This window comes from Mastomys coucha, unplaced genomic scaffold (assembly GCF_008632895.1).
Source record: "Mastomys coucha isolate ucsf_1 unplaced genomic scaffold, UCSF_Mcou_1 pScaffold17, whole genome shotgun sequence".
Taxonomy (NCBI): Eukaryota; Metazoa; Chordata; class Mammalia; order Rodentia; family Muridae; genus Mastomys; species Mastomys coucha.
Genome location: NW_022196899.1, coordinates 3,456,169 through 3,467,757, shown reverse-complemented (window position 1 = coordinate 3,467,757; position 11,589 = coordinate 3,456,169). Strand labels below are relative to the sequence as shown.

Here is an 11,589-nt window from a genome sequence, read left to right as displayed (position 1 = left end):
TCCTCCTCCTCCTCCTCCTCCTCCTCCCCCCACCTCTGCTGTCTTCTTTTTTTGTAATACTGGAGATGGAGTCTAGGGGTTCATGCGAATTAAGCAAGCTCCCAGCCTTTGATGAGCTTTATCCCCAGTCGGGTTTTACTTTGTTACTTTTAAAGACATTGTCTCACTCATTGGACAAAGCAGGAACTGAACTTTTAATTCCCCTGCCTCTGCCCAAGCAAGTAGGGTTACAGGTCTCTACCACCAGGTCTGGCATATTACTTTTTATTTATTTATTTATTTATTTATTTATTTATTTATTATTTATCAACATTCTAAAAATTCATGAAACATCCAACCCTGTCAGTCTGCATGTTCACTTTGTATGTAAAAAGCAGTAGCTAATTTAAAGAGCTGGGTTGATTTTTCCTTTTTTCAAAATGACACTAATTTTCTTAGAATTCTCTCATAATACAATGTAGTTCAAAAGTGCCCATTTTCGCCTATGCTTTGGCTTTGAAATTCCAAATGCTTTCTAGATATTCTTTTCGGAAGACATTCTTAACACTTAGGGACAAAGTCTTGTAAAAAAAAAAAAAAAAAAAAAAAAAAAAAAAAAGAAATTACTTCTCCTATCCTGGATCTTTAGCTACTTCCCCTCCTTTTCTTCAGATTCTTGCCTATGCACAAGTCTTGTGCTGTCTCCCCTTCTGGTGACCAGACCAGGAAGGAAGGCAGATTTCCCCTTTTGCACTCTAATTGATGGGTGTTCTTTAACTCTACTCTGAAGGGCCCAACAACAGATGGGGGAAAAAGCACAGAACGAGAGCCCTGTACCCCTCTCCAATGGCCAGGGAGTTTAATACAGCTATCCCAACCCTAGGCATGTTCATAGAATTAATCTTTAACCGTCCCTGCAGCCTCATCCCTGTCTACCTCTTATCTCCACATCTGAGTTTCAGGGACATTTTTGGAACTGTGTGCTTTCCCCACCTGGAGGCTCCGTTTCCTGATTTCATTTGCCACCTCTTCCGTGTTTTCTTTCTCTTTCCTCTATTTCCTTCCTTTTTGTGAACATTCTTCCATGTTCCATCCTTGAAACGCTTTCTCACCATTGTAGCGCTCTTGCTCTTTTCCATCCCGTCATACTGCAAAGCGGGGAGTCTAATCCTATTCTAGATAGCCCTTCTCCATGGGTGGGAGCTCTCTGGAGAACAGGGTTGCAGCAAGGATGATAACTACCATCAAATCTCCTGATGCTCTGAGAGGGATTAGAGTCCAGAGAGACAACAGAAAGGTCCTTAAGCAGCCCCACAGTCACCGGGTAGGATTTATTTTGGAAGTGCACTAAAATAACAGGTTTTACATTGAATGTGGAAAGTGGGAGTCCCAGCAGAATCCACAGGCCAGTGCCCAGTTAGAACTCCTACCGTCCACACGCTGATGCACAGAGAGACCTCTTCTCACTCCTTCCTCTCTACCTCTTTTCACTGTTAACACCAGGACAGAATCTTGAAGCTCCTGTCCAGAAGTCAGTTTAGGGACCACAAAACTCCAGACCCCTTCCTGAGGTTTCCCCAGAGGGTTCCCCACAACCAAGGGGCCTCTTCCTAGTCTACTGCTATCTTCCTTTATTCACAAGGTTCTCTTACACAAGAGATTCCAAGGAGACTCTTTGAAGCTGGACTGCAGGTGGCTTTTATCCAAATTCAGCGATGTGAACTTAGCTCTGTTACTTAAGGAAGCCTCTGTTCCCATGTGGTATCTTTCAACTGCAGATAAGAAAACAGAATGCCTTGCAGAAAACTCCAGATGCCAAAAATACATGTAAATTCCTGGACAACAGTACTGGCATAGAGCAAATACTAGATTATGTGAGAGATAATGGTCCTGATCTCAGATCTCTTGTTACTGGTTTGCACTGCCCACCTTCACCTAAGCAGGGTTTCTCCTGATTATGAGAAACAACACTAAATCAGGAATCGCCTCGATAATTCAGGCCTATTAGAAAAACAAGACGAAAACCTTTAATGAAACAATCCCCGTGGTTCTTAGCCATGTCAGGAGGTAACTGTGGGAGTTAGTCACTATGCAGAATTTCTGTGTCCCCCCCAACTAATATGGGTTTGCTTTCCTGGAGCTACCACTTACATACTAGACTGGGTGGACTCACAAGAATTATTTGTTCTTAAAATCCCACCTGAGCAGGTGCATTGCATGCACAGAAGACAGGGAGGAAAAAACCTAGAGAGCCTAGAGGGGCAGAGGGAGTGACCCTCTTAATCATCCTGCACTTCCTTTTTCTTTCTTTCTCTCTTTCTTTCTTTTTTTTTTTTTAAAGATGACTTGGCAATGTCAACCACATTGGCGGCAGAAGCAGTGACGCCTCCTCAGTGGAACTGACTTGCAATAGCGAGCTTTCTCTGCTGCACATTTGTGGCTTCTGTGGACATATTAGTAACCGGTGGTTTTAGCTCCCAGTCTCTCAGAGTTGCCAGAGCGGTTAGAAGTCATTTGGAAAGCCTATTAGCCGAATCTTTCTGATCCCGGCGGCCAGCTGGCTTCTCCTGAGGTACTTTCGAAATTTGCAGCAACCACTGATCCTGATCCAGGTGACTGGGGAAGAAGCTGAGGGTATAAACCCAAACACTGAACCTGAAGACCCAGCGCAAAGTAGAAACTGAAAGTACCCCGCTTACTCTGCCGGCAGATCCTACGGAAGTTATGGCAAAGCCAGAGCGCCTGGGTGGCCGGTGATGCATGCGGCCCCTCCTGGGATGGATGGACCAGGCGTGGCGTGTGGGTGAGACGAGTCAGCAGCTTGGACTGCCCTGTCCAGCACTTGCTTGCGGCCAAGCGCGGAATGACCGGGGTCCTGGGCGTGATTATGGGTGGTGAGAACCCGCTCCTGCTGCAGTCCCAGGCATCATGACTACACCCACCTCCCGCAGACCATGTTCCATGGTAAGCGCTGCTCTCTGGTGCGCACGAGTAGGTGCGGCTAGCGCGCCTGGGACTCTGGGACACTCCGGGACGTGCCACCCGACCCCGCGCCTCCGCACGTCCGGGAATAGCCCGGCCTTGCACTTTGGACCGGCTGAGAGCACGGCCTCTCCCATAGTCAGCCACCGCCGGCGCTGAGCTCGGTGGCCCAGGGCCATTGGCACCTGTGCATACAAACCCTAGGCGGGCGGGGAGAAACAGTTCCCGAGCTGGTTTTCAGATTCCCCAGACCCAGAGTTTCAAAGCTGGAGCCGCGACTCGGTGGCCCCCTGCAGCCAAGACTCAGTAGTCAGTGGCTATCAGCCACACATTGTCCCTAGCCCAGTACCTCTTCAAAGCAGTCCTTCCCGGCTTCCTGGCTGTGCAGTTACTCACAGGCTGCCTGGATTCAGGGAGTTCCTGGGCTCTCGCAGCTCAGAATTTCATGGAGAATGAAAGAGTCGCTCCGAAGATGCGCTTTTAAACCCTAAATCATTGGAAAACCCCCTCTTCTCCCCGCAGTAAGTCTGGGAGTTTCCGACCCGGGCTGTAAGTTGCCTTATTTGCTGGGAACCCATGTCCTGGGGCTGAGATTGCAAAAGACCAGATTTGTTTTTTCCTTCTATATATTTGTTATATAAGGGAGGCAGAAAAATAAATACCCATGAGTACAAATTCTTAGCTCCCTGATCAAAATCTAATAGGCTTGCCTTAGTTTGAAATAAATAAGGATTTAAAATGGACAAGAACAGAATTGACAGGGGCTGGAATCCACTTGTAGCTAAGAGCTAATACGATGCTTACGAAGGCTATGCAAGAGAAGAGGACAACAGAATGGAGAGTGAGGAGAAAGGTTCTACCTCAAGAGATGCAAATGTTTTAAATACTTCCTCAAGCCCGAGAACCTGTGAGCAGGCAGGATGCAGCGTAAGGCTCTCTCCTTTTGCAGCCCTATGGTATTGGTTTCCTGCCCACTGTTTTAGGTCCAATTACTTTCTCTCTCTTAGGTACTAGAGAACCAAAACCCTACACCTGAGAGAGTTCTTATCAGAAACCAAATAAAAGGTGTGGAGACCTGAGAGACTTCCCAAGAAAATGATGGAAGGTTGTTTGCCAGGGTTCCCCTCCTGGAGTTTACTGGTAAAATTAGAAACACCGTGTCCCTGTATCCTTTGCTCTGCCTTGGGCTCTGAAATTGTCCCTTTCTGCTTCACGCCTTACTTTAACCCTTGGATTACCTACAATCTGGAGAGTTAAAAGGACAAAGGAAAAGCGAAGGTGTAATTTAAACGAGGAGGCTTTTCCTTCTGAGATACAGCCATATCAGTCAGGCCTCAGAGGTGTTAGTAAAGAAAATAGGAAAATATTAAACTTGTGAGAGTTAAAGTGAGAGGCTTTTTTTTTTTCTTCCTTTCATTTTCTGTCCAAAATTCACTAGAGGAGTAAACTCCATCAACGCTGTGGGCTGTGCTTCAGTTTCCACCTTGTTTTGTTGGGGTGCCAAGTAAACAAGTATTCACTTGCTGACCCTCAGTTGTGCTGCCTCATTAAGAATCAGCACACACTGTGCTTGTATACTGATAAAGGAAAATAATGAGAGACATAGAGCTTTGAGAATACTGAGGATCTGCCTGTAAAGGAGAATTAGAAATTTCATCTCAGTGTGTACACTTCTTGAACAAAAAATGGGAAGTTCTTTTATAAAACCAGTCTCACGGCCCATGGATAGAAAGTGTTGTTATCCTGACTCTTGACAGATAACTTTATTTTTTTAATTTATTTATTTTTATTCTTTAATTCTTTTTTACCGTCCAGACTTCCTACCTCTCCGGGTCTGTCCCCCAACCACTCCCCATCCCATACCTCCCCATTTTCTGGGGCCTCAAGTCTCTCAAGAGCTAGGTGCATCTTCTCTCACTGAGGCCAGACCAAGCAGTCCTTTGCTGTATATGTGTCGGGGATATAACTTCATAATATGTCGAACTATTTACTCTTTCCTTTGAAATAGGAGCATATCCTGTAGTTTCAGAGCTTGGCCAGGAAGCACCTTGGTGAACTTCATGCAGGAGACAGTGAATTGTTTGTTCTTCCTCTCACTATCTGTCCCTGCGGTTATCTTGTAGGAAGTGTGATTTAGTAGCCGATTCCCTAGACACCTTAACCAGAGCATCAGATGCGACTGCGATGCCTGCCTTCCCTAGAGACATTGTTTTGGAGAATTGTTCTTTGGGCCCCAGATTCTCTACTGTAAACTGCTAGTGACCTGTATATGTACATCATGGAGAGGCTTATGGAATGGAATTATTCGGTTGAAATAGACTTAGGAAAAGACATTGAAAGAACACTTCCTAAGGAGGATGGGGAAATTCCTCAGGGCCTCAGCCCTAGACAAAGGATTACAGGCCACAAAGAAATGCTGAGAATAGGAGAAATAGACATTCCTAGAGAGGAACTCACAAATTGTTTATCCAAACCGTCAGCCCTGAAAACATATACACAAGGAAGATTATACAGACTGAGTAGGCTGTATTCATGTATTTAGGAAGATGGATAGATGGATGGATGGATGGATGGATGGATGGATGGATAGATAGATAGATAGATAGATAGAGCACAACACTTAATGAAATAAGAGATCATAAATTCGAAATAGAGCATGTAAGGATATATATATGAGGGTTTGTGGGAAGAAATGGATTGAAGATATCAGATAATTACTTTGTAATCTCAAAAACTAAAGGAAACTGATAGATGACTGGAGATGGTGGACTGAGAAAGCCAATCTTATGTCCACTTTGACCTCATAACTTAAGCAGTGGAAGAATGAATGTATTATTTGTCTTACATTTACAACCAACAAGAATTTTTAGACAGCTATCATTCTGGTTTAACCAAATTCCCCACTGAAATCAAATTCTCCAGTTTCAAACCCTGTGAGTGATTTAAAGACAATACTACAAGCCAATACTTGTCTTGTAGTGCTTCTCCAGTTTGTTTTATCTGTGACCTAATGAAAAGTTCAGTGGTGGCTGAGGAGTGAGCTATAAATCAAAAGTAGCAAGATATGGGAAGTGCCGAATTCCGACGCCATTGGAACAACAGTGTTAAGTAAACTTTCAAACCAGAAGAATCTTAACTCGTATGTGGAAGAAATAACTGTAACCACAGGACAAAGTACACACAGCGGATGGTAGAGCCAGGAACCCATGGGATACGCATCGTGCACTAAGGGAGCCTTGAAGGTTTTCATTTTAGAGATCAAGTTCAGGAAGTTGAAATGAAACTCAGCTATTTAGTCAGTTACACCAAATCCTCAATTCTTCTATACTCTAAATCACCTTGTTTATAATATATATGTTATTTATATATTATAATATGTTAAGTATATATTATAATATATTAGAATATGTGCTGTACTGCTCTGGTCTGTAAGCAGCTAGCTTACTTAATAAAAATAGTCTACACATGAAGGGATATATTATAAAAATAGTTAATAATTGAAAATTTCATGTAGCATAGAGACATGCAAAGAATATTCCATCAAAGCAACTCTGAAGCACTGAAAAAGTGATGCCCAATGAATTGTAAGCTAACATCATTCTGGGAAGCACATATCTCTGAAAACTAGCAAGGAGAAGAAAATTGGCAATCTTAGGAAGTAAAACAAATGAACTTATCAAAATATAAAATGGACTTTGGAATGACTTTTAGATATAGATGTGAATTAATCTCTTTTCGCTAACGACATCATCACTTACTTTGAGTTCAAATCACATCCCCTGTCTCTTTCATTTGCCTGGTCCCCCCAAACCATAACTTTTAAGGACCTATAAGGCAAAAGATGAAATAAAAAACCTGTTGGTATAAAAATGTAGATGACTATGATACAATTGAGTAGTAACTGATACCTGTGTATCCTAGGTGAAGGACGGTAATAGAAGACTAGATGAATGGCATTGTGAGAAAGTGCCTTTCAAACAGAATAGCAGCAGACGAGATGTTATCAATTGATTATGGGTGTTTAAAAGTGATTGGCGTTTTCTCCCCCTCTTGAAGCAGATATAGACTAGAGTAGGCCAGATCAAAAGTAGATAAAGGCAGTTTTTATTAGGAAGCTGCTCTCCGGTGGGTTCACCAATCTCACAGGTGGAGATCAGTGAAGTCACATATCCAAGCTAAAGTAAGGGGGGTCTTATAGAGCTTAGGCAGGGAGTGGTGCTGTGGCAGCAAGGAGCTGGGATGGTGTCATTACATGGTCAAAAACTGAGCCCCTGGGTGGGCACTCTTGGGTGAGATGCAGGAAACTCAGGGATGAGAAGTGATGATGTGTTAGTCTAGAGGTTTTTTTTTGGGGGGGGTTGTTTTGTTTTGTTTTTTTTCCAAGCAGGGGTTCCCAGCTTGTGCAGAAGATGAGCAGGAGTACCAGCCTAACATTCCCAACCTCTTTGGGTATGGGGGCACGAGTTCAGATCCAGCTACTTCCTGCTGAAGAGGGATAGAAGAGTTGGGAGCCGGTGGGGTCTTGCTCATTCAGAGGCATGGTGTAGGAGCATTCGGCTGTTTATCACTTAGAAACTTTTATGCATCCATTCCTGGATAAAGAGGAGGTAGCAAGGTGCTAGGAAGAATGAGGCTAGTCATGTGAGGAGGAAGACTCTTAGAAAGAATTGAATGGAGATGTGTCTTGGTTGTATTGGGAGAACTCTTTAGTCAATTTGTGGAGAGACTCGGTCCAGGTCTCCACCAGGCCAGACTCATTGATGTAAAAGTAGCAAGAACATGCAGGTGCCACCCTTAGCAGTCATGAGGATAGTTTTGAGGGCCATTGGAGCCTATAAGAATCTTATTAAGTTTACACAGAGAAAGAGACAGAGACAGAGACAGAGAGTGACAGAGAGAGACTGAGAGAGACAGAGAGAGACAGAGAGACAGAGATGGAGAGAGACACAGAGAGACACAGAGAGATTTTAGACATGTTAGGCAGTAGACTTATACCTTTTTATCATAGTAGAAGCTTGGGAAATATTAAAATTTGATTACTATTAAAGCTTTGAATTTTGAAATGGAGAGAGACACAGAGACACAGAGAGACACAGAGAGATTTTAGACATGTTAGGCAGTAGACGTATACCTTTTTGTCATAGTAGAAGCTTGGGAAATATTAAAATTTGATTACTACTAAAGCTTTGAATTTTGAAATCTTAATACAACAGTAACATAGCAAGGGGAAGAATCTGAAGCATATTTTTTAAAAATATATCTTACATCACTTTTTTCTTTCTTTGTCTTTTAACTTTCATAGCTTGCATCTATTATCTTAAAACATCTTTCAGACTATAAAAGAACTTTCTTCGATCATTAGAATTTAAGCTTTTATATCCTCAGACCCCCTCATGAATTTTTCTATCTTCTTATCCAGCTTCTTACCATAACTCACAGGTGGCCGGCCGATCATTGAGAGCAGTCATTGCAAAGTGAGTTCCTTTAGATAAAGGAATATTGAAAGTTTTATATTGAATTTCTGAGTCTAATAATGAGATAAATGGCGTCTAGCCGTAGTAATGGGAGCTCTTGGAGAGTGAGGTTTGAGGACGTGAAGAGGGGCTGAGAAGGTAGGTGAAGCCTTGGTTTCCGCTGTTAAATAGATCCTTAAACCAATCAGAGTCCGGAGAGGGAGCAATTTTATCTGAGTAAGGAGGAACCGCAAGAGCAAACAGTTTCTGAGTCTATTAAACATGGCGCAGACTTACAGGACTACCTGGACAGTCAGTCATCCAAGGTTTCCCTGTGGTGAGTGGAGCATCCATTTTGGCCATCAGGCCCAGAAAATTTGGCAGACTTTTTTTTTTTTTTTTTTTTTTGTGTGAAGCAAGACTATGAGAAAAAAGACTGCCCTACCTTGCCTAGGCAAGTGAGTCAATCAACTTCCCCGTGTCCTACTTGTCCACAGTGTGGACCACAGGATGTCAACCAGTAGCGGCAAAGGACACTTTATAGCAAGCAAGCTTCAGGCAGAGGTTCTTCTGTGCCCGTGTTCCTTGGAGGAGATCCTGGGCTGTCGGGAGCTGATGTGTCTCTATTATGAAAAGCTTTTTTTTTTTTTTATTAAACATTTTAAATGCTATATTTTATAGATCTTTGAAGTGTCTGAGGGCCATTTGTGTGTCTAATGTATATCTAAATAGACAAACATTTGGTTTATAGCTATTTAGTTTTTGTTTAACTTTAATATATGTATTATATATAATATATAATGTATATATTTAGCCATATATATGGCTAAATAAAGCTTATTTTGGTAATTAATCATGATTGTAAGTATAGTTATGGACATATTAAAGAATGTGATTCTGTATGAGGTAACTGATAAGTAACTTGTATGTTATGATAATGTTGAACAGCTTATAATAAGTGTTGTAGGTTGCGTTTAACCTGAAGGCAGTGTTAGGACAGAAGAGGCTTACTAAGTTGGGAATACGTCATAGTAGCCCTTCATGGGTCTAAGGAAAAAATGAGTCGCTGTGGCCCAGGCATAGGTTTAATGAAGCTGTAGTTCCTGAAGGAATAGGAGTGACCATTAAGATAAGGGGTGTAGAGAGGCTCATGTGCTCAGTGCATGAGCACTGAGGCCTCCTCACAGGCCAGGCTGAGCTGTGCAGAGTGGGATGGTCTCCATACATGGTCAAAAAGTGGGAGAAAAGGAAGGATGGCTCTTTCCTCTACTCAGCATGACTTAGTTGCCTGCAGTTCTTTGTCTATGGCTTTAGATTCTCTGTGAGATTCTATAAGTTCTACTAAGCCAACTTTTTTTTTATTTGTACAAAAGTGGGTACTCAGATGATAATTTATGGTGGATAATGTTGCCTTTTTAATACCATGGATAATAGTATAATAGATTGCATCCTCATGATATCCTTACATTCTTTAACCTGTTTCCAATGTCAATTCCTTGGGTTTAGAGAAATATTGTTTAGACTCTTTTTTTTTAAAGATATTTTCTCTATTTACATGTCATACGATATCTCCTTTTCTAGTTTCTCTTCCAACAAAACAAAACAAAACAAAAAACAACAACAAGAACAAACCCCTTTTCCCTCCCTCCCCAGCCCTTACTCACCACCCCACCCTCTCCTGCTTACTGGCCCTGGCATTCCCCTATACTGGGGAATAGAACCTTCAAAAGATCAAGGGCCTCTCCTCCCATTGATGACCAAGTTGGTCATCATCTATTATATATATGCTGCTGGAGCCATCGGTCCCACCATGTGTACTCTTTGGCTGGTGGTTTAGTTCCTGAGAGCTCTGAGGGTACTAGTTAATTCATATTGTTGTTTGTCCTAAGGGACTGCAAGCCCTTTAGCTCCTTGGGTCCTTTCTCTAACTCCTTCATTGGGGACCCTATACTCAGTTCAATGGATGGTTGTGAGCCTCTACTTCTGTATTAGTCGGTTGTTTAGACTCTTAAATAGAGAAGATGCACATAAAATGCTGAACACTGGGATTTTATAATGTTAATTTGGGAAAATTATGATAAGTATATTTTCAACATAACTGAGTTCATGGGAAAATGAAAGCAAGACATGTAGTCTCATGAAGAAATAGGTGATTTTAACATTTTTACTTACTAGTAGTTTCCATCTTAATTATTTACTCCAAGTGATCCCATTTACAATCTCCTTTCCTTTAACTAAACAGTTCACTCTGACTGGCAAGACTTACTGAATGTAGTCATAAACATCAGCTAAGAGGTTATGAGTCTATTGTTTGAACTTTTCCTAACATGGGAGGGATTTAAAGAGAGCTATGCTTAAACAGAATCTAGGTCTTTGGGAAAATAGATGACACAAAATAATGACATAAGGGAAAGAGTTTTCAAACATGAGTTAACATGAGCAGATTAGGGGAAAGTAAAACTCCGTGAAGTCCATTACGACAAAGAACTGCCAATGGTGCAAGCACCAAAGAGGTGACCCCACTTCACATTGCTCTTTCAGGAAAGGACGGGATTTGCCTTCATGGGGACCATGGTTTCTGGGTAACTAAACACTCACATGACATCTTTCACATAGGTTAAATAAGATATGACTTAAGAAACCATAGCATACCTCTCTTATTGTAGATACCTTTTCTTTCAGGGATGTTTAACATAAATGCAACTACAAAACTGTCACCCCTCCCCATCAGTTATCTCTCAGAAACATGTGATCATATCCTAGCTCTTCTGCATCAATGTGGATACAACCTACACACCAAACAGAAAGCCTAATCGTAGCCCAGCTGCTTCACTGTATAGCCTTAAGTGTGATCCGTTTCACTGTATAGCCTTAAGTGTGATCCGTTTCACTGTATAGCCTCTTTCCATGCTACGCCAGAATTGAGATGTCTTTTTAAATTGTTAGGCATAGGTTGTTCGATCCCACTGGAAGACGCAATGCCATGGAACACCTTGGGATATATAGCCGGTGCTCATTAACCGCTGGGTTCAGTTTCTTTTAGATATATCTTTGGAATCCCTCCCCTGATCCTTGTTCTGCTGCCTGCCGCATCTTCTGACTGCCACATTAAAGACAAAGACGGGAGAGCATATGAGAGTGTGCTGAGGATCAGCTTCGATGAATTGGTACGTGT

General features: G+C 42.1%; 1 protein-coding gene and 1 long non-coding RNA gene across 5 annotated transcripts in view; one reads left to right on the top strand and one right to left on the bottom strand.

Annotated features, from left to right (window-relative positions):
* Positions 1 to 1,617, bottom strand: part of LOC116094929 — a 2,188-nt gene extending 571 nt beyond the window's left edge. Inside the window, exon 1 of the long non-coding RNA XR_004120363.1 lies at positions 973 to 1,617. This is a non-coding gene — a long non-coding RNA (uncharacterized LOC116094929). The remainder of the gene's footprint in view (positions 1 to 972) is intronic.
* Positions 1,618 to 2,343: 726 nt separating this feature from the next.
* The window catches only part of Il7 (interleukin 7), a 36,843-nt gene continuing 27,597 nt past the window's right edge, over positions 2,344 to 11,589 (top strand). Inside the window, exons 1-2 of one of the 4 annotated variants that reach the window (XM_031376318.1) lie at positions 2,344 to 2,943; positions 11,448 to 11,581. In XM_031376318.1, the coding sequence (XP_031232178.1) occupies positions 2,934 to 2,943; positions 11,448 to 11,581 (144 nt within the window). In that variant the 5' untranslated portion in view covers positions 2,344 to 2,933. Of the gene's footprint in view, positions 2,944 to 11,447; positions 11,582 to 11,589 lie in introns of those variants that run through there. The other 3 variants (XM_031376315.1, XM_031376316.1, XM_031376319.1) reach the window with 3 other exon arrangements.